We start from the raw sequence: 22,988 nt of genomic DNA on the forward strand, positions 1-22,988 counted from the left end.
TAGATAGATAGATAGATAGATAGATAGATAGATAGATAGATAGATAGAGATAGGAGATAGGAGATAGATAGATAGATAGAGATAGATAGATAGATAGAGATAGATAGATAGATAGGAGATAGATAGATAGATAGATAGATAGATAGATAGATAGATAGATAGATAGATAGATAGATAGATAGGGATAGGCGATAGAGAGAGAGATAGATAGATAGATAGATAGATAGAGAAATATAAAGATGGATAGAGAGATAGAGAGAGAGAGAGAGAGAGAGAGAGAGAGTTAGATAGATAGAGAGAGAGATGGATGGAGAGATATAGAGATAGAGATAGATAGAGAGATGGATGGGTGGAGGAATGGGTGGGCAGATGGACGGATAGATTATTTTAGTACTTTATACTTTATTATTATTTTATTATAAGAAATGAAAACATAAATAACTATAACAACCCTAACTAGAGTCTGACTCTACATTAGTGCAGGTCTGTTAGATACTGTTATTATCTGATAGGCAAGATGTTTTGTTGAATAGATGAGTACTGACTGAGTACAGTTAATCTCTCTATATATATACAGTATAAACACACAGGTATGTAAAATTCAGGAATGTATGAGCAGATGTGTAATAAAAAGGTTAAGTATACTACAGAGATCAAAAGTTATCAGAGATAAGGACAATTTAATGTACAGTATTAATCAACATTATACCTTTCCTATGTAGACATATTTTATATTATCATAACTGTATTGTCATTCATTATCTGTGTATGCTGTATACCAGCATCCACTTATGGCTTTCCACAGGAGGAGTTATTGTTGTTGACAAATACATTAATAATATCTGCTTGCAACTACATTAGTGTGTTATAAACTATTTATTAAATGTGTATGTACTGCTTATAAAAGCTAAAGTTACCAATCACGGATAAAATCTGTAAATCTATATTCGAAAGAGCTGGCACCAGCTGTAAAATAGACTTTTCTCTTTTAACTTCAACCTTTATTTTCCAATCTTGTAAATATTTACAATGAACTACATTTAATGTAATATGCTAAAATCTAGGCTGACAAACAAACAAACATTTGACTGGCAGTGTAGGCCTGTTTCTACTGCAGTATAAGAACTGACGAAAAGGAAAACGAAGAAGCGAGAATGGAGGTGATGATTCACTTTCATGTATATTCATCAGAGCAAAATACCGTGTTATTGAATGGCCTCGTTCTCATAATACCGGTGATGATGATGATTGTGATGAGAGATGTGCGTTAACCAGCGGTTGTAAAGTGACTGGCAGTGACGGAGGAAGAGTGACGGGGTGGTTTGGCGTTTGCCATTTCGGTTTCAAAGCAACAACTGAAGCTTCCGTGAATGATCTTGGAGTGATTTGTAAACAAGTGACATTCCCTGCAGTGAGGAGAATGATTTTAAAGTAGCGTACAGATAATTTGGCATTGGAGGAATTCTGAAAACAAACTTTATAGCACAAATAGAGTATGTCTTACTAAAGATGCTGCTGAGCATGGTCCTATACTGTACTTGTGTAAGCTTTGGCTTTCAAATTGAATAATGTTACATATTGATACACAATTTATATGATGTGAAGCAGGAAACGAAAAAATAGAGAGAATCCGTGGGAGGAAGTGGGACTCCCTGTTTACATCTCTGTCTTAGAGTTTCCAGGCTGACAAAGACAGACCGCATCAAAGTGTGGCTTGTAGCTGAAGTCACATGATCGGCAGAGGAACTACCAAACAACCCGCCTCCTATCAGCACCCACAGGCTCATATATAAACCTCATCGAACCAACTCACAAAAACACATCAGAGAGCACATCAAGCAAAGACAGACTGTAGGTAGTGGAAAACAGCAGGTAGAGGTTCAAGCGGGGGAAACAGAGAGAGAGAGAGAGCAGTGGAATTTGTGGAAACATTTTAACAAACAAATCAAAAGCAATAAAAATATGCTGTTGGAGTATTTCATCTTTGGGGTGATTACCCTTTTTATGACAGGTAAATATATGTTGTTTTTTTTACAACAATGTTTGTAGTTTTTTGGTGATAAAATGTATGAGATGCACATATTTATCTGCGCTGAATGTTTTTGTGTTTCTTCCCCAGGGGCTCAATGTGATCAAACTGAGGTGCTTGCTGAAGCAGGCTCTCAGGCCGTCCTACCCTGTAAATGTACACCTTCGTCCCCCTTCAGCCCCGCCATCGTCTGGACTAAAGCCAACAGAGGGTAAGACACATTTTTGTTTGCCTCCACTTGTCTAAGTCTTTTTCCCCTCTTTGCTTCATCTGTCCAACAACTGTCCAACAACACCCACAGATCACTCAATTTCCCTCCAATCCCGTGCTTCACTATCAAAAGTGTACCTACATGCTGATGACTCTGTATTGTTTGCAACACCTTCCGTCCACAGCACTATTTGGAGAAAAGAAAAGAGCGGTCTGCAGTACTGGGGCTCTAGCTGGTCATCGAAAGGCACCCAACGCATCCGATGCCCCCATTCCCAGTTTCCAAAAGGCGAATTCAGCCTGCAAATCAACAACGTGCAGGAGGACGATGGAGGAGTTTACTCCTGCAGGGTGGAACATGGAAACCAGGTCACTGAAAACTTGGTCATGCTCAGAATCATTGAAGGTAAAAAAACTTATTTACAGCCTTGAAAGTTTTGACTGATGTTTTTCTTTACTGCACCGTGATCACTCCATGAATTTGTCATATCAGTGCCAAAGATTCAACTTAATAAAACTGATAAAGCAGCGAGCATGACAAGAATCAGTTATTCCAACAATTAGAGAAAATGTTTAACCTTTTTAGCTTATTATTCATTAAGTAAGGGATAATGTACAGCGAGCCGGTCATTGTTGTGAAATAAACCGCTTCAGGGCGATGCGGCACTCCAACGCGATCATTTGTACATATTTCTTACATTCTCATTTCTTATTTTTAATTGTATTACTTTCTTATATTTGTTTACATATATTGTGTTTATACTGTTGCATTATGTACATGATTTACATGTTACTTACTCCTTTATTTCTAGCAGAGCAACTGTAAAGTCCTAATTTCCCCCCCGATTCTGAAGCGGAGTACATTATCCCACTTATTACACGCCTACTTACTAAATAAATCAATATTTTAACACAAAAATGGTCCGCCAGAGTCTGAGATCAGCGTAGCAATGGTCTGTCATACACAGCAGTGATCTGCTATAAAGAAATAATAGACCGTAGAACGCTGTGATTGACCAATCGGAGTCGAGTATTCAACAAAGCCGTGTAATATATAATTTAGGATTTACACAAACACACTTGTGACATTTGTATAAGAAATTAGCTGTAATATACAGTATATCAATAATCACATCCTCGTCTGTATCCTTCACAGTGTCCGTCTCTTCATCGGTTCCAGTATGGGGGAGCGACGTTTCGATCAGCTGTAAGGTGACTCCTTGGCCTTACGGAGCCTCTGTACAGTGGACGTTGAACAACAGCCCATTTGTGCCTCAGACTAGATTCGCCTCAAGCAGAGATACCGCTAATTATGCCGTGAGGGAAAAGGCAACTGTAAGATTGACCGGAAAGTGGACCTGTGTTGTGGGCTACCAGGGAAATGGGGGCCGAGCTTCGGCAGCTCTTACCGTGAAGGGTAAGATCTAAGAGTTAAAGAGATGTAGAAAACAATTATCTTCAGATATTAAGCTCAACTTAAACCTCTCCTCTTTCACTCCCTTTCTCTCACAGGAATCACCCACCCATCCAGAGACGATACCAAAGTGTACGCTGCTGTGGGATCTGCAGTCACTCTCCCCTGTGTGTTCTCCCCTGGTATGATCCCCTCTAAACCAGTCTGGGAGAAAATGAAACCTGAGTATATTTTTACACCTGCTTCCGGTCCCCTTCCTGCCTCCTTCTCTTCATCCTCCCAGTCCTCTCAGCTCCCGGACGATAAATCTGCCAGTTTGAAAGAAGTCAGGTTTGAGGACGAGGGCAAGTACCGATGCTCTGGCTCCATAGAAGGACAACGGTTGACTCGAAATATGCAGCTCGTCGTTGCCAAAAGTAAGCTTACATGGATTCAGTTTAAGCTTAAGTATCTTTTTTTTTTACCATCAACAATACCTTTAATTACCTTGTTTTTCTCTCAGTTGACAGCAGCACCCCGTCAAAGAATCCAGGCTCTGTGACGCTGACCTGCCAACTGAGCGACACCAGCGAGGTCACCGGCTACGAGTGGGTTCATGTGGTCTATGACCTCAATGGCACCCAGTCAGTCGGGTCCATCCAGGAGGGGAAGACTCTGAGTATAAGCAAGGTGTCGGAGGAGAACCGGGGCGAATGGGAATGTCGTTTCTACGGGAAAGATGGCATTTTGGGAAATGTCACCTACCACATTCAACTGATGAGTAAGTTGATTTTTTTTTTTAATCCATTTATGCTGTATGAAACAAATATATTCAAAATACTAGATTGATGCCCATTTAAAATGTCATATTGTGCCTTTATCTGGCTGTTTTTAATATTGTTTTTCCCCACAGGTGGTCTCAATGGAGAAAAACCTTCTGGTGTCTCACATAACACTGCTGCCGTGGTCGGTCTCAGCTTCCTCCTCATTGTTCTGCTGCTGGTTTTGGCTCAGATGTACAAGAACCACCAAAGGGTAAAATCTTCTTACTAATGCTTTACTTTTCCATGAAACATCTAAAATCTTGACGTTATTGTCTTTTGTTTTGATATAAGTCACTTGATTCCAGAAAACGCTTTAGTTTCACTTGAAAGAAATTACCTTATCTCATTAACCGATGTGTATATATATATATATATATATATATATATACATACATATGCATGTATACATACATCAGACAAATTTAAATAATTTTACACATCTTTTTTCCACAGAGGAAAAGGAGCTTTCAGTACCCGGCGATGGAGACAATTGTTCATACCGTCTCCAATGAGCGTGAGGAGCGAGAAAGATACCAAGTGAAAAAATAAACACATTAAGGTAGAGGCATCGCAGGAAACTAAACTGAAGTGATGTCTATCTTCTTCATGTCTGCAATATGTTGGGAGACTTTTGTTTGCACAAGTTTTGTAAATACAGTATTTTCAGAGCAGACGTTGTAGCAGTATTGTTGAATTTGAAATGTTGTGTATTATCGTGTTATTTGAGTTGTATCTTTTTTTCATTTATTTTACCGTACAGTATGTCAAGATTTGTTTCGATATATACATATTGAGAATAAAATGTTTTACAAATAAATTACATTCAACAGAAATAAATCTGGTTTATTTTTTTTTACATTATATACAATCTGAAACTCGCTGGTCAATGACAAGGGAAATTATAAAAAAATATATCAAAATAGTTCTAGTTATTTATAAAAAAAATAATGTTTCATTATATTTACACAACACTGACCACATGCTTGTATATTCTAAAAATATTACATTATTTTACATTAATTACAGAATTATTATTGGCCATAAATTCAGACTGAAGACATTTGTGTCAATGGAAACTAGAAGTTTGCTGAACTGCTGGAAAGACTTGTTCTCCTCTTGTGCGCTGAAGCATTTCATAAAAATTAATTAATTAATTTGTTAATTGGGCCCCCTGTAGTTCACATTCACAGAGTGAATTTTTAGTTTGCATAAAAGTTGGTTGGTGGTTGATAGTCTAGTTTTGGATCCACTCAATGAGTCCAGGACTGTGAGGCAGCTTCAGAGCTACACCTGACTGTACTCTCCGTCTTCTTGCTCTGTAAGTCCGTGGATATCCCAAGAGGCCAAAGATCGGCTGATACCCTCAATAAACCCTTCGCCTGCAGGGTATAAATGATCCATGACTTCATCATCATCAAAGCACCAACCTGACCAGTCCACATTTACTCCGTCCGAAAAGACAACACTAAAGAAAGTGAGAGATGGAAACAGAAGGTCAGAATTCATTATTACATAGCATTTACTGTGCATGTACTTTCCCTACGACTGAATACTGTATGTGTTCAGGTCCACGTTTCCTTCAAGAGCTGCCACTCTGCCTCAAAATGGATAATGCATTGTAATATTTTATTATAGTTGCATGAACTAAATGCTGTTTAAGAAGCCTTTCCATTTGGCCTTTAAGTATAAAATAAATAAGAGGAGTACTGGCATGCACAATACAGTAATTACAGTAATACAATTAATTAAAATTCATGAAATCATGACAACTTTAAAATAGACAAAGAGCTTAAACAATGCTTCTATATATTATATATTGTATAGAGTAAGTAATTAAATTAGAAAGTGACGGAATAGGCTGTTATAAAGTTTAAAATTGATCATAACAAGGAGACTGCTTAAATGTCTTGTGGAGTTTCTAATGTAAACAATACACAATTTAAAATATTAAAAACGTTTTAGCAACTTTTTACGAGACATTCAACATGTTAATTAAGACTTAAGGAGGTGGTTTGTGGTCAGAAAAAACAGGGTAATTTTATGTTTCCATTCTCACAGAACATTACCAGCCTACTCAACACTGGAAACTGATTTCAATAGTAGAGATTTCACAGTTCTAAAATAAATTTCCCAATTAAGGGGGATGTAATTAAACGTAACCCACATAGAGCAAAGTATTAAGAAGACATGCACACTAACTGTGTTATTTAAAGCCAGAGGAGCAAAACATCTGTCGTGTGATGCCAATAAAAAGATCTGCACCAGGGACAGTAAATGGAGACTTTTCAAAATTCATCTGAATGTGAAAGAACATCCAAACTGTGTGGTAGTAATAGAGCAGCAAAGTGGAGTTCCTCTTTTAAAAAGAGGATCTGGGCTCTTGTCAGAAAGCACCCAAACTGCCTGAGCGAAACAATGAATAAACACAAACTTCAGGGTCGCTGCTCTGTAGCCGAGTACGACCTCTGACCTTCATTTGAAGGGGCAAATGAAAATAGATTGTGGCAAACTTTAGATTTTTCCTTTTTATTTGAGTACAAAAAAAACAAGATTAATTCTGAGATTTCGAGAAGGTCATAATAATCATAATAATAATAATCTTTTGTTGTATGTTTCTAAAACTGGGGCCATTAAAAGTGTGATGTTCTGCATGTAAATTTGGTTTTCAGGGCTCTACTTGCTCTACTTTATTCAGATATGTGCCTGTACTGAGGCAGGAGGAAGCATCAAGACTGCTTAAGTCGTAATTGGGAAGATAAAATGATGTGCCACTATGCATATCACTTGTTTGACAAATTGACTTATTAATTTAACAATTGTATTTATTGGTTTGCTTTTTAATTAGTAGCTCGCTGGGCTCCTGCGCTACTTTAATCCTCTCTTGGAAATGTGTTAGCTTGTGTTTCAGAGTTAATATTGTAGAGGGAGTATGACATTCAAATGTCATAAAGTTTGTCTCTTTTGTTTTCCCTCTGCGAATTAATAAAGTTATTTATTTAAATCAAATCCATGCATTACCTCAACATCTGTCAAACTAACCTATTCTTCTTGTCATCTTCATCTCCGTCCACCAGCTGCTCCTTCCATCCTTTACTCACTGTGCGGGCTCTGTGTCTCATCAGCTCCACCTCCTCCCACTCTGTGTCTCTGTCTCCATCACTGGGAGATGGAGATGGAGAAGGTGTGGTGGAAAACGAGGGGGAAGGAGGATACTTTGACTTCAAATTGGCCATTTTCACATTTCTGTCTTTTTTTAATCCTTCTCTCTCTTTGACTCTTTCCAAAAGACCGTCCAGAGGCGAGGGGTGTACATTTGGATTTTGCGCGTACAGCGTACTGGAGTGCAGGCGAAGTTCATGGTCTCCTTCAATGACGATGTTAGGAATGGAGGCACTCCTTTGGGTTTTCACTCGGTTCTCGAAGTCAATATCAGGAAGCTCAGGTTCAGACAATGTTTGGGGGTCTGGAGAGGCTCTGTCGTGCATGTTCCAAAACATCCCTTGGTTCGGCTTCAGGGAGCCCAGCTTTAGCACCCGGTGTGAATCTGAGCTGGTAGGAAGAGAGTTTCTCTTCAGGCTGTTGTTTGAGTTGGAGAAAGAGTAGCTGTTTGTCTGCTCTGAGCCCTGGAAGAACTGCCCAGATGTGTGGGAAGAGGGGGCCTGATGGGTAATGGATGGCCTTCTCTTGCGTAACCCGGGTGACCTCAAAACTTTGGAGGAACTCCAAGCCTCTGGAGACGTCTCCATGTCTCCAGACTGGCTGTCGAAAGAAGAGTCCAGGTTCACAGACTGGGAATCCGAGTCCCTCTGTGTTGATATTCCTCCCTCTTCTGGTAGTCTTAAAGACTCAGGCCCCTCCCTGGATGTCGCTGCTTGGTTATGAAGGTGTTCAGTACTATCTTCGTCCGTTGGGTAGTCAACATCTGGATAAAAGAAAGCATGTGGTCTAGTCGTGTTGTATCTTAATGGATCAGCTGCATTACTGTGTCTGAAATGATCCAGATTAGGGGTAGATTGTGCCCTCTGGTTCCAGATCCCCCTTTGCCCCCTTTTCTCTTCTCCCTCTGTGTAGTTCCCGACTTGTTCTCCTCTCACTCCCATTTCTATCCATTCATGTCCTTTGACATGTGCTTGTTGCCGACCAGAAAAAGTCTTTGGTACTTGTTTACGGACGTTGTTATTGACGTTACTGACGTTAGGCTGGGAGTGCCAAAAAGATAAAACAGGATTGTCAGTGGCCACACCATCTGGAGGTTGATGCTGGTCCTCTGTTTCTTTAGAAGCCATCATCCCATTTATTGATCTGGGGATCACAAGTTCCTCAGTGAGTTCATCCACAAAAGTCCCTCGTCTTGATTGATGTTGTTCTTCTGACTCCATATCATCCGTCTTGGCTTCTGGGACAGGTTTGGCCTCCAGCTGCTGGATTTTCCAGTTTTCCAGCTGTCTGTTGCTCTCTGTCTGTCTCAGGTTCCACAGTGTTTCCTGACAACGCAACATAGACATAAAACAAATTAAAAAGTATATTATTTGTAATTCTGTTTCATATAACAAGAATATATATATATATATTTTTAAAAAGTCTTCACTCTTCAACAATGTTTACAGTAAAGCTATGCCGTTACACACCAGCATCACATACTCTTCAAGTGTTTCTTCAGTCACAAATGCTGTGATGCCGTTTATTGTTGTGCAATACGTTTGAATCCCCTCAAGGTTGGATTTCATACCTACCTATATATAACCACACTTGTTTTAAACAAGTTAAATCAGACTTCTATCATTTCAAAAGATTTGGTCAGAAACGTCAGTTTTTACCTTCGCCTGGTGGATGGTGGAGACCCACGTGGAGCAGCTCACTATGGTGCTGGTTGCAAATATGTAGACATTCATAGCACTCCGAAGCTCCCCCACCTCCACCAGAACAAATGAACCTGAGAGAGGAGGAGGAATGATTATAGGATCTATAAAAAATTCAAACAAAATCAAGCTGTCCATAAAAAAAAACAGTGTTACTCACAGCCATCTTTCAGTGCCATGCAACACGTTCTGTCGATGGCCAGAGGAGGTCGAACTACCTTCAGCCGCTCTCCTTTCTTCTGGACTTTAGTCATCAGAAGCACATCTGAGAAAAGTAGAGCCACCACCTCCAGCTGCCCCGTATCATGTGCAAGGAAACATGAGTCAAAAAAGCAGTGTCAAAAGATACAGTAGATTTATGGTAAATATAACTGAGTGCACTGGCTCTGCTCACCTTGCTGTCTTTTCTCCCCCGAATCTTCAAGTTCCCCTCCAGCAGCAGCTTACGTACGACTCCAGAACCTACTCCTCTGATGGGGCATGTGAGGTCAAACTGGCAGATCTCTCGGACATGCTGTCAGTAGCAAAACATATTAGAGCGAATATCCATATATTTTTGGCAGAAATCTATAAAGTCCAGTATTGTTATGGAAGGAAAATAATCATATTTTACCCTGTCAATGTCTTCATTTATTCTCTCCACCTCGTATCCCTCCACCCTCTGAGCTGAGATGCTGAGAGCGAGTTCTTCATCTTTTAGCTTCAGGTAGTCATTGATGCTCTCCAAAAAACTGTTTACGCTGGATAACTGGAGAGGAGCAAGAAGAAGATGGTTAGTGGGAGTCAGTGGGGGTTTTGTTGCTCTGCAGAAAACAATTTGTGCTGAATTGAACAACTTTGACGATTTAACAGTTCCTATTTTACTCCTTAATTCAGGCAGGAATTATTTACAAAACCTTTTGCAAGAAGACTTGAGAAAGTTTTACTTTCACGCTAATTCATCAGGACTCACTGTGCGTTCCCATACCCAGAAAAAGATTTAGTATGTCCCAAGACATAGTTTGTCTAACACAGTATGCCAAAAATACCAGGATGTCCCACCACATCCGGTCATATTTTGCAGTATGCAAGCCAGCGTGCTTTTGACCAAAGTATGTCCGTATCAGATTTCAAGACTTTTTACCAATCAAAGTAAATGTTGTGACATTTTTAATTTTCATACTAGATGGAGTCTTTGAGCACAAATGGGCCATTCTGCTCTATATTGACTAATCAATAAGATATTTAGTGAATGTGGTTGGAAAGAGGAGCCGCGTGGGTTTAGTTGCAAAAATCTGTATTGAAAGAGAAAGGTGAGGCCTCTGCCTGCCTAATAACTATAATTAGTGTTGTGACTAACTGGCCCATTACCGACAGCAGCGGTGGTGAATTGAGCGCTGACCTTTAGTTAATCTTTGCTTGCTTCCTCCTTCTTGCTGTGGTTGTAGGTTGCAGACTATAGTTGTTTTCACTGTGTTAGTACTTGTACAATATTTAAAATGTAGCTTATTGTTTTGTGTCGCTTCATTGTGTTCATTTTTGCAGTAACACACATTTTCATCAGGCTCCAAACACACTGAGACTTCCCACCTGTGTCTGATTGTTCCTGATTGGGAGGCTTGACCAACATGCTGCCCCTGGTGGTCTGGCATACTAACACCCACAAAATGTAAACCAGGCTGCGTTACTAATTGCATATTTTTTCTTTTTACTTTTAGTGCATACTGCAGCTGCTCTTACAGCTGTTGCATACAGTATGCATACAATTGGGACATAGGCTACTACTTCGTAATAACATTGCACCTTGAATTTTGACCCTCTTGCTCATATATCTGCTGCACAGAGGATTGTGGGTCAGAAAGCCAGAAAAGCATGCTGGTTTGCATACTGCAAAATACGACCGGATGTAGTAGGACATCCTGGTATTTTTGGCATACTGCATTTGACATATTATGTACTGGGAAATACTCAATCTGTTTCTGGCATACTAAATAGTATGGTAGTATGAAAACGCACAGCTAGTCTTTCAAAAAGAAACCAAAAAACACCCAAAATGGCTCCAACAATTATCATATTGCTTTTAATGTAAGATGACCTTTGAAATGGGTTTACTGGAGATACAGCACGGGGAAAATACTGAACAAGAAGCCGTTAATATGTTGAAAGATTCTTAAAAGTTTCTCACCATGCCTTTGAGTGAGTGCTGTACGTGAGGATCCTGGGTGGTTTTCAGCACAGCTTTAAGCAGCAGAGGATACTTTGTGATCCTCTGATGGGGTTGGGCCTGCATGCCCCCGAGCCGCATCCGGTCACACTGAGGGTGAGTCTCCACCCACTGGACGGGACAAAAACAAAACAACAACAAATAAAATACATATTTTCTTTGTGCTTCTCAAAGCACTGGAAAATTACATGTTAAAAACTCCGTATTTACTTTTCTCTCCATAAACAATGTCCCAGTGACGCTCTACAATCCTTACTGTGGAGAGTTCTCACCATTTTTGATAGAAAATAGTTCCCAATGAATTTACAGGGAGGTCTGTGGATTACCCTGATTAACCAGGACATTATTTTTCTATTCACCTCCTCAGTATTTATACATCATATATATAAAACAAAGGAGCTGATTGTGGATCACAGGAAAAGACAGGGAGAATCTCCATCAACGGGACTACAGTGGAGAGAGTCAGCAGCTTCAGGTTCCTCTGGGTTCACATCAGTGAGGACCTGAACTGGACTCACATTGACATCATCACCAAGATGACAAGACAGCGGCTCTTCTTCCTCCGCAGACTGAGGAGGTTCAACATGCACTGCAGGATACTCTGCAACTTCTACAGGTGCACCATCGAGAGTATCCTGACCAGCTGCATCACCGCCGGCTATGGCAGTTGCATCGCCCTCAACCGCAAGGCTCTACAGAGGGTGGTGAAAACTGCTCAGCACATCACCAGGACGGAGCTTCCATCCATGGATGATCTCTACACCCAGAGGTGAAGCCACCCCAGCCACAAACTGTCCTGCCTGCTGCCGTCTGGCAGACGGTACCGCAGCATCTGATCCCACACAACCAGGCTCAGGGACAGCTTCATCCCGCAGGCCATAAGACTGTTGAACTCTTGAGCTCATCATTTGTTACTTTACCGTTATATTATCACCATAGCTCTATATACTCTACTTATTATTTTACAAGCTGTTTACACCTCTGTGCATATACAGTATATATATTACTTCTCTACACATACTACATTCCTGTTTACACTTGCACTATTTTATGTTTACTTGCACTATTTTATGTCTTTGACTCTCATTTTGCTTTTACTTGTGTCATTTTCCTTTTATATATATATATACATTTTTAATGAGCATTGTTGAAGAACCAAGATTTTCATTGCCAACGTCTACTTGCTGTAATTGTTGTGCATATGATAAATGAAGAAACTTGAACTGTACTGGCGTGATGGCAGGAGACTGTTGACAAAACCTTGACAATTAAAACCATATCTACCAAAACAAAAACCCCCACAAGAGCTAAGCGAGATGTTTTGCTAGATTCGGATGAGCAGACCCTTTAACGCCCACCAAGTATAGTTTCCTGGTAAAATGTCTCTTTAACTGTATCACCTCCCACTCAGATTGACAAGTGTGATGATGTATGACATAAGTGAAAGAGCAAGTGTTGAAACAACACATTTACAGTAGCATACAGGATAGTGTTGTTGATTGCAGGGTGCCATGTTTCTATCAAAAATCCTGCTTTTAGTCTTCCGGGGTTTGTGTAACTGCCGCCGCTGCAGGACACGCTTGTCTTGCAGTCACTTTTCCCATAAATGTCCTCGTGCACTTAGTTTTATTTGACCCTTTAAGGCGCTGTTAAGTCTGAATCATTTAGAGAAAATGTTGGTGTGACAAGTGGTTGTCCATCAGGAGGCGGCTATAACAGTTCACCCACAAGGTTATGAAGCATCACAAACCACACAGCGTCACCATTAATTACAGAATAGTTAGTCATTACATTGAATTCCACTCATGTGCACTCAATTGTATTAATGTTGTGTGTGTGGGTGGGTGAGTTGTTCAGTATATATGTGTGTGTGTGTGTGTGTGTGTGCGTGAGCTTTCATCCTCTCATGCATGAGTGTTTGTGTGCATGTCGTGCGTATTGAATATCTGCTGCTTACTGTACCTGAACATAAGTGAAAAAATGTGGGTTGCTCTCCATCTGCCTGCGTGTGAACTCTAGATTGTTTTCCTCCTCCCAACAGTAACGCTGATAGGTAGAGAAGCGCTCGTGGAACTGGGGACCAATAAAAAGGATGATTAATGACAATGTGGAAAAAACTCCATAACATTTACTGTACCATTATTTATTTATTTATTTGGCAGATGCTTTTTTCCAAAGCGACATGACAAAGTAACAGTCCTGCATTCACAAATTTTAATTAAAGAGGAACTCCACCGAGTGCTACTGCATATGTTAAAACAGCACTCACGCACAAAACCACCGACCGAACTGTTAACAGTCAAGTTTCAAGCATTGTCGGTAATGCATGCGGAACACAGCAATTGTTCGTTTCAGGTGATTAAACACTAATGAAAACATAGTTCTGAATATTATATTCAATTTCTGCTAATAGATCCCCAAAATGTTACTAACTGTTCCTTTAAGTAGTAAGAGTACATAACTGTTATCAGCCACGTACTACAAAAGTGCTTTATATGCAGTAGAATGGCTCCTGTTGGAGATACATGTATATTATTACATATTATACTATTGGTTTAATATTTCTGATACATTAACTTGTGTCAAGATTTTTAATGTTGGAGCTAGTTTTAACTATTTCACATGCTGTTGGGTAATTTCATTATTTACATGCACAAATAGGTTCTTGGAAATCTTAAAGTGCAAAATAACTGGTAGAGTAAATGTACTACTGACAGGCATAAATACACCTCTGAATGTGTTTGTGATGTGTGTTTACAGACAGTGAGTTCATACCTGCAGGCAACCAGCCTCTAACATCATAGGGTCAAAGGGCTTGCCTGTCCTGCGGACTTCCTCTAACATGGGATAAATCACGTCTTGCCAGAACAGCTGGTGTGCAATGAGGATGGAGGGAAGGTTGGAGAAAAGCTGCTCGGGCCTCACCTGTCACAGCAGGAAGTCAAGACAAAATAAAACATCATAGTGTTAAAGCTGAACTCCCCTGCTCTGTGATATTTTCCGTCTTCTCGATGGAAATCTGTAGCATGTGCTTCATTTTCCACTTGTGTGTGTTGTATTCTGTGTCAGCTAGAGCGGATGTTGTTGTTCTGTCAGTCAATGTATGTCAATGGTATGCAGAGCAGTGGAAAATAAGCCTGCATATTGAGTGTATGTGTGTTTCCAGTATATCTGAAGCTGTGTGTTCTACAGACTGACCTCCAAGAGAAATCGATTCTGCTGCAGGTTGAAAAGAGCTCCAACAACCACCTGTGGCAAGCAGACACGGCTTTGTTAAACATCCTGTGGAAAATCCCTTCTCAGCTCTGACACACTGTGCATAAATATATATATTCTTTATTTAAATGAGACTATGACAGCAGGTAGAGAACGACACATTACATCTTTGATGATAATCAGCTTGTTGATGTAGGTGAGCTCAGTGTGGACGAACTCCCACAGCGCCTCTTGTTGGTGTCTCTGCACCTTAGACATCGTCTGATCATTAAAACAAGACAGAAGAGGAGAGATGATTGTTAAAGATGCTTCAGGAATGTGTCAAATTTACATACTAAGCAGGTATTTTACAATACAAGCAGGAGAAGCATTCAAGTCTATTTTTTTCTCATTGTCCACAAATCAAATGAAAAGAACAAAGTTAATCTCTCAACTCTTTCCCACTTCCACAGCTTGTGTTGTGCTCTAAGGCCCATTCATTCCTATTAGGGCTGCACAATTAATCAACACTTTATCAAAATTGCAATAGGAGGCGCAATATTTGCTAAAGACGAACTGTGTGTCAAAATACCATTTTAAATTAAATACTGTGGTGCTGCAGAGATGTCCTGGTTTGCACATCATATTCTACAGACATAAGAAAACATCTTTGTTTGGTACAGATCCCCGCAGAAATCACACCATAATCATTTCAATATGTTTTGCAATGAAAATGAGAATAATGATGTAAAAATTATCAATCCCTCTCATCATATCGCAATTGCAATGTCAGGTCATGGAAATTTACTCTTATATTTAAAAAATGCAAAATCATTTCCTAAAACTGCTGGGCACTGCAAGTTTTAGCAAACGTTACTCAAACAGGAGTTCATATTGCATTTGTTAGGGACTATTTTTTAGCTACGGTTTTGGAGCTCTAGTGATCAATTACAGCAGTGGGATGGTGTATGTGGGATTGACTCAAAATAAACTACAGTGCCCATGTTCATAGTAATAAAGGAACATAGGCACTCAATGCAGTGGTGTGGCTCATGGATGTGTTCTTTATAGCTTTGCACAACAATGGAGCTCAATGGCACAGAGGAATAAACTGGTTGTGTCTAGAAGGTAACCTGCAAATTGCGAAATCTGGCAAAAACTCTTAGCGGGACTTGCTGCCCAACAACCTATCCTAGCCTTAACTATTTGAGATCAATGTCTAACCTTAACTATTTGAGGTCAATGCCCAACCTTAACCATCTCACAAGAGTTTGCCAACTCGTGGGAGTATATCAGTTGTTAGTAGGACCAATTCCTTGTTGGTTTTGGTCTTTTCATGGGATTTGCTGACAGTAAGAGAAACACAAAATATTGTTGAGCTATCCTTTAATGGTTCGTACTGAATGAGAGTGCACTATATCTGTCCAGTTCTTCTCCAGCATGCTTCCCTGACTTTCCTCCTTCCACCTCCACTTTAGATCGACCGGCACAAGGAAGGACCCCAGAACCTGCTTCAACACTTCCAGCTGACCTCGCTCCTGAGAGGTTGTTAAAGACAAGGAGGACAAAAATAAGATGGTAGAAGGATATAGGAAGAAGAAACAAGGAAGTCAGGGAGTAAAACAGGAAACGTTGAAGTCTTAATGAATCAGTAACTCCTTAGAAGTGATCATTAAAAGTTGTTGTGAATACTTGTGGTTGTACATTTAAAAGTATGCAAATGGAGCAGAACAAGAAGTGCTGCAGTTGTTTTCAGTTGTGTAAGTGGGCGGACACAATTAGAGCAAGTCTTTATCTGTTTCTAAGCATGTCAGCATGTGGTGTGATGAGCAGGAAACAAAATAATACCTCAGATGCCGGGTTCTTCTCAGACACTCCCTGGTTGAACAGGACCTGTCTCAGTGCAGCTTTGGGTTTGGCTCCTGCAGATTGTCCCTTATTCACTATTGCAAAATCAGTCACGACTTTCTGCTTGGTCCGCCTCTGGAGAGGGAAAATACTATTTTCAGGTTGTAAATTTCATGTGGAAATACCAGAGGATCAATCACCTTTCCAAGATTATATCAACAAACATTCATAAGATAAGAAAGAAAGTGGGCAAGAGATGAATCTAGACTATATGCTTTAAGTTTTAAAGTAGAAGTCAACTCCACTAACAGTGCAACACGCATTTCCTCTGAATATCCTACTAGATTTTAACATTTGGACACTTCGTACTCAATGTAAATCTTACTTAGTAAAAGTACAGACGTGTTGTCAGCAAACTTGAAGCAAGAAGAGTAAAAAGTACTTGTTATGCCAAATGGCCTCTTTCACAGTGTCATATATATTATAGGATTGTAATTACTGATGCAATAATGTGTAGCAGAATTTTTGTTGTAGCTTTGAGTATTGAGCTGTTTAATCTGGAATATCCTTAATATTATAAAGACATTAATGCCTAGAATTGAGTCCTAAAACCTTATTTTGCACTGCAGTGAGAATATTTCAACCTGTTTTTAATTTGAAACAAATTGTTTAAGGGGAGACACTCCAGGCAAAAACAAAGTTTTTCATGCACTGGTCAATTTTATGATTTTGATCTTCTTTCAGACTAGTGGAAAGAAAACATAAAAAATACACATTTAGGTATTTATTTTACTACACTTTGTCTATTTATGTCTGTAGATTCCTCCTAAATTCACACAAAGTTAACATTAGATCATGCCTAATTTGCATATTTAAACTTAACATTTCAGAAAACTTGTAATACAAAAAATAATTGTCTTAATGTAAGTAATCAACTGGGGAAGTTTCATGAGGATATCATTAGTTACTTTTTTAACCTATTCACCTGTAAAGTCTGATTCACCTGATTTATGGAACATTTTATTCCTAAAAACATGACGAAATTGTTTTTTTTCATGGCTGTTGACACTATTTTCTGATTTATGGAGTGATAAAATGAGATATCTAAAACCCCCTTCTGTAAAAACCGTTAACTCTAATATATCAACAAAATGAAAGAAGAATTTTGAACCTGGTTTCATCAAATGTTCACATTTCTGTTCTAGAAATGTGTGCAAGTTAGCACAGTAATATCATGGTAATATCTATTAGTTTAAAAAAAAAAATACCCTTATCTATTGGGTTGTCTCCCCTTAAAATATGTTTTATTAAAGAGTGTCTGTATCTTGACACCAGAGAGATTAAGGGCCTGTCGCTGCACTACAATCATGAAACAGTTTATTAGAAACACAAATTGATGTTAAAAACAAGGTTAAACTTTTCCTAAAACATTGGCAGATTTTTTTGACTCAATTCCAGACTATAATGACTTGATTTTTTCAGTGAACATTGCATCAGTTTTAGTGTAAAAAATAATCTGCTAAACATCTACTAACTACAGATGTCAGATAAAAGTCGTGGAGTAAAAGTGCAACTCTCTGAAATGTAGTAAAGTATAAAGTAGCATGGAATGGGAATGATCAAGTACAATACAAGTAGCTCAAAATTGCACTTCAGTACAGTACTTGAGTAAATGTACTTAGTTACATTTCACCACTAATGTCAGTACAGGAGGCTGCCACCAGCCTCACATTTCTGTCTCGTTTCACTTGCCTGTAAACCGAGCGTACTGAACTTGTGTTTGTCTGCTGACCCCTTGTGGTGATGGTTTATGTCTGCAGCTGCAGTCGTCCCATCAACAACGTCTGTCTCTCTGGCTTCCAGGTCCCTCAGCCTCTCCCCATCCACACCGTCTCGCCACGGGTCCAATGCTTCTTCCATCAGTGATTCATTCCCCCCACCATTGTTTACATGCACCGCCTTAGAGGAAAGGCTGAGGATAAACACACAGGGTTACTTATTGCCAAAATAAGGTGTGTGTGTGTGAGGGCACAGAAAAGGCTTTACAAGAGTGGAAGACTGAATGGAGGGACATTGTGTGCCTTGTTATCATTTTAAAGGGTTTATTTAGACTTTCTTTTCAGAGCTAAAGTGTGATAAATGCTAGGTAAACAAACATAGATGGCAACAAAAGAGAAAAAACAACAATGGTATCAATTTTGGCTTCTGACCCTTCAAAATAAAGTATGCCTGCTTGTCACCAGTTTCATGTGTCTACTGGTTGTGAACCACTCAACCAAAGATAATGTTTCCTTGTTTTACTTGACATTTAATGTACTTTTATAGGGACAAGTATATAAAATCATGAACAAGTGCCACATACCACAGCATTTACAGCCTAAGCTAGTTTGCAGTGCCAAAAGATTGGCTTTGAAATAAAACTCAAATAATGACCGGATAGTAACAAACACAAGAATTTATACAGCAGAAATAACATCAATGAAAAAACAAAGGAAAAGTGCATTTAGGGCCAAAGAAAGCAAACAGTTTCCCTTCTTTTCACAGTAATTTAGGCCCCACTTGACTTTCTCTCTAAAGACTCTCATAACACAGTTTATATCAGGAGTCAGCCAGGCTGCTGTCAAAGAAGCATAAATCCTAACTGTTGCATCTCACAGACCTTGACGCTGATTTAACAGGACACCAACAGTTTCACACAGCTGCAGCTCCAGTTACACAGTCGAGCGGTGTGTTTTAGCGTAGCTCCAGGACTCGTCTGACATAAGTTCCCACAAATCTAATCATCATCATCATCACAATTTGCAGAATGTCCTGCTGCAGATTTAAGTTACAGCGAAGAATGTGTCTCAGTTCTCAGGAAGCTACTGGATCTCAATGAAATATTTCACCTTTTACTGACTTTCATACTCTACTGGGTCACTGTTGTTGCTTTAAAAAGGCAGGAATAATGCTACATACATGGGTGCAGTGTGGGATTACTGCTGTAACTGGTATTCACAGTCATATTTATACAGTTTTTAGATGTTAGTATAAAAGCAAACAAGCTGACACGAGTAATCACACTGCAGACAGGTTCACAGCACTAATGCTGTCCTGTCAAACATCAAAAGGACTGACACAAGGGCTATCATCACGGTGTCAGACCTGTAAACAATCACTGTCACATGAAACTGGATTATATTGGAACACTTTAACCATTCAGAGACTGAAAAGTGGTCAGTTAAACAAACCTCTTGTTGGCTTTATAGCCTCAGTAAGACAACAAATCAAAAGCCAACTGGGCAGTCGGTGAATCCACTCAGCAGCTCCAACATGAAATGATTTACAGCAGTGAAGACATGAAGTAAAATGTTCCCCTTAAGCAGTGCACACTCTCCTCTTCTCACACAACCAGCTGTGCTTTTAAAAATAAAAAAAAGTATAGACTGTACCTGGGCTTTGTTGGATCCATTTTGTTTCACACAGTCATCTTTGGTTTCTATTAGTTTTCTCCTCCTCTTTCTCTCTGCCTGGTCCGGTCCCTCCCTCTCTTCCTTTCACCTGCACCCGTGCCCTCTGCAACTGGCCCGACGGGAACAACTGGATTCTGCAGCCAACAGATCGGTGTTCAGGGCTGGTTAATGTGTCGCAGTTAGGAGTGCTCAGTGGAGCGGAGGAGGTGGTGACTGACATGTTTGAGGATGATCTATTGTTGTTTCATGTCAATCATGCTTATTGATCACTCAAAGCAAACAAGAGGAAAGCATTTTAAAGAGGGGAACAGAGGTTTTGAAGCAGTAGGTTTTTTGTTCATCCCACACTAGAGAGAAGAGAGAGGCATTGATATAGAATCAACCATGAAAATCTGGTGTTTGATAGCACAGTAAAATGGAAGACAGAGCAGTGATTGCTGGTAAGAAGAGGTGAGTTATGGGGAAGTGACACGCAAAAAGAATGTAGTTACAGGAAGAAGTAAAATGTCATGTCAAAAAAAGACATTAGTATAAATAGCAGGAAATATGTTGTTACAATATAAACTGGAATGTAGACTGGCAGCGTGCCTGATGTTAAACACATCCTTACATTACATCCTCATTAACACGTTTTCACACTTTATCCAGACACCCAAGCATTCACTCTCAGCCTGTTGATGTACGGCACAATTCAAATACACAGATTAAGATACAAAGGTACATTTATTTAAAGTTGAGATATTAACAAAAGATCCTTTTTATACAGCTCAACAATGATTGTCCGCTCAATAAATTGTTCTGTTATATAATACAGTTTCATACAAGATAAAAGTGCTGTGTAATGACACATCCTCAGTCTGTCGGAGACTGATTCATATCTGAATCTGCAGGCCGGGACTTGTATTATAAAAGTTGACTTGGCTGAGGCCTACTGAGACAAGGCGTGTCCTGTTTTCTCTAACAGTGATGAATAATGCTCGTATGATAGGGCTTAAAAGAATGCTTATAGGGTTGTTAAAAGTGTCAGGGTTCTGGTCTACACGGAGTAGGAACTAATAAACTTCCCTGGTTCTGTTATTGTTCCCGTAACATTGTAATACTAGAACTGTTTCAACAATGTAAGCAGGAACTACAATTAAAACATTACCAGAAGTGAGGTTGTATGAGGTACTTGTTCATAGTCAGTGTATTACTTAACCTGACACAGGAGTTACCACACGGAACCAAAGTAATGTTCTGCTGTGGACGGGGTCGGCAGCAAAGCGTATTTTAGCCACCTATAAGAAAGGCTCCCCTAAAAAAAAATCAATATCAGTTTAAGTGTACGCTATATTTTGAATATTTTCATCGGGTTTACCTTGCCGTGAGACTGCTATACAGTCTGTTTCTGACCGGGAACTGAAGCCGTTATCTTTGCTCTCGCCAAAGCCACCAGACTCCATTGAAAAAAACAGTAATTTTACGTTGCAGAACACGGGAGTTGCTGGTCTACCTGTTGCCTCGATCGGTTAGTTTTTTTGTGTTATTGTGTGACATCAGTTAGTTCTGATTCACCGAAGTCACACAATAAACACAAACTAACCGATCGAGGCAACAGGTAGACCAGAAACCCCCATGTTCTGCGAGGTAAAATAAGTGTTTTTTTCCAATGGAGTCTGGTGGCTTTGGCGAGAGCATACATGGATACAACGGCTTGAGTTCCTCGTCGGAAAGGGCTGTCTGACGGCAAGGTAAAGCGGTGAAAATATGAAGTATTATATAATATAAACTGATTGATTTTTCTTTTAGGTTGCTAAAATAAGTTTAGCTGCTACCCCCCGTCCACAGAAGTACATTGCTTTGCTTCTGTGCTGTAACTCCTGTCTGCTTCTTCGTGCCGACCGTCATCTACTGTAGATAATACACTGACAATGGAGAAGTACCTCATACAACCCCACTACAACACACCTGAACATCCCTTTAATGGCACAGACTGAATAGTAGATGTTGCACTTCTCTCTGCTAAAAAAACTGTGCAAACAGAAATTGATTAGCTTAATTGGCCAACACCATAGGATAGAGTAGTCACAATGGATACAACTGTTGCTGTTAAATAGAAAACAATTCAGTACAAAATGCAGTTGTCAACACTCAAAATCATAAAATGCATGCTGTATAATAAAAGGTGATGAGTCCAGTATGAAATCATAAAAGACTCTCTTATTCCCCGACATATTCCAAAGATATAATGTACAGTGACACCAAAGTAACAGCGAAGGCTTCATCAGCCTTAAAGACTTAGTTTGACATTTTGGGAAATACTCTGGGAGTTTGATGAGAATCGTACTCTCATGGTTTAATGGTAAATACAAAGCTGGAACCTTTTAGCTAAGCATAAAGAGTGGAAACAGAGGAATATTTTGGGTTGATACACTTTTAGCTTCCTAGAGAGTTAGCTAGATTAGCGGTCGCCAGGCAACCAGCGGAGACTCCAGGAAGTTTCTGTTCCCGAGCTGCGTTCCGATCGCCTAATAGTTCCCTGCGACGGCTCAACTTCACTGCAAGTTGACAAGCAAGGTTACGCAATATTTATACGGCTCCATGTAACTTCAATATTACAACAAACTAGGGCTGCAACTAACAATTATTTTCTTTGTCGATTAATCGGTTGTTAGTTGTTTTGTCTATAAATTGTCAGAACATGGTGAAAAATTTCGATCAGAGCCCAAGATGACGTCCTCAAATGTCTTGTTTTGTCCACAACTCAAAAATTACCGTCATAGAGGAGTAAAGAAATCCGAAAATATTCACATTTAAGAAGCTGGAATCAGAGAATTTTGACTTTTTCCTTAAACAATTACTCAAACCGATAAATCAATTATAAAAATAGTTGGAGATTAATTTAATAGTTGACAACTTACTGGTTAATTAATGTTTTAGCCCTACAACAAACGATAGCATTGGTTGTCGGTGCTAATGTTAGCTGCTGTAGTCAC

General features: G+C 39.5%; 2 protein-coding genes across 4 annotated transcripts; one reads left to right on the forward strand and one right to left on the reverse strand.

Moving 5' to 3' along the window:
* The first annotated feature begins 1,829 nt into the window (after positions 1-1,829).
* On the forward strand, positions 1,830-5,216 carry LOC119497376 (lymphocyte activation gene 3 protein-like). Its single transcript, XM_037785459.1, has 8 exons — positions 1,830-2,011; positions 2,120-2,240; positions 2,425-2,645; positions 3,396-3,656; positions 3,752-4,069; positions 4,156-4,413; positions 4,546-4,667; positions 4,910-5,216. The coding sequence occupies exons 1-8, from the start codon at positions 1,963-1,965 to the stop codon at positions 5,003-5,005; spliced, it is 1,446 nt and encodes a 481-aa protein (XP_037641387.1). The 5' UTR covers positions 1,830-1,962; the 3' UTR covers positions 5,006-5,216.
* A 47-nt stretch (positions 5,217-5,263) lies between these two features.
* Positions 5,264-20,185, reverse strand: plekhg6 (pleckstrin homology domain containing, family G (with RhoGef domain) member 6). Of its 3 annotated transcripts, none has more exons than XM_037785456.1 (15): positions 19,993-20,181; positions 18,314-18,533; positions 16,562-16,696; positions 16,114-16,251; positions 14,900-14,995; positions 14,717-14,767; positions 14,294-14,443; positions 13,481-13,591; positions 11,480-11,629; positions 9,929-10,063; positions 9,710-9,829; positions 9,476-9,608; positions 9,274-9,389; positions 7,496-8,940; positions 5,264-5,921 (listed from the first exon to the last, which is right to left on the reverse strand). In XM_037785456.1, the coding sequence occupies exons 1-15, from the start codon at positions 20,010-20,012 to the stop codon at positions 5,741-5,743; spliced, it is 3,201 nt and encodes a 1,066-aa protein (XP_037641384.1). In that variant the 5' UTR covers positions 20,013-20,181; the 3' UTR covers positions 5,264-5,740. The 3 variants fall into 3 exon arrangements, with proteins under 3 accessions (XP_037641384.1, XP_037641385.1, XP_037641386.1); XM_037785457.1 differs by lacking the exon at positions 19,993-20,181 and adding an exon at positions 19,792-19,929; XM_037785458.1 differs by having other exon boundaries at positions 5,785-5,921; positions 7,475-8,940; positions 19,993-20,185.
* Between the last annotated feature and the right edge of the window lie 2,803 nt (positions 20,186-22,988).

Source organism: Sebastes umbrosus, chromosome 11 (assembly GCF_015220745.1).
Source record: "Sebastes umbrosus isolate fSebUmb1 chromosome 11, fSebUmb1.pri, whole genome shotgun sequence".
Lineage (NCBI taxonomy): Eukaryota > Metazoa > Chordata > Actinopteri > Perciformes > Sebastidae > Sebastes > Sebastes umbrosus.

What these genes read in the sequence shown, in the direction of transcription:
- LOC119497376 (XM_037785459.1), top strand. Translation starts at nt 1,963, where the DNA reads ATGCTGTTGGAGTATTTCATCTTTGGGGTGATTACCCTTTTTATGACA. An exon ending in TGGACTAAAGCCAACAGAGG is followed by an intron (nt 2,241 to 2,424) that starts GTAAGACACATT and finishes TTCCGTCCACAG; the next exon opens with CACTATTTGGAGAAAAGAAA. An exon ending in CTACCACATTCAACTGATGA is followed by an intron (nt 4,414 to 4,545) that starts GTAAGTTGATTT and finishes TTTTCCCCACAG; the next exon opens with GTGGTCTCAATGGAGAAAAA.
- plekhg6 (XM_037785456.1), bottom strand. Translation starts at nt 20,012, where the DNA reads ATGGATCCAACAAAGCCCAG. An exon ending in AGCTGATTATCATCAAAGAT is followed by an intron (nt 14,768 to 14,899) that starts GTAATGTGTCGT and finishes TGCTTGCCACAG; the next exon opens with GTGGTTGTTGGAGCTCTTTT. An exon ending in CATGGCACTGAAAGATGGCT is followed by an intron (nt 9,390 to 9,475) that starts GTGAGTAACACT and finishes CTCCTCTCTCAG; the next exon opens with GTTCATTTGTTCTGGTGGAG.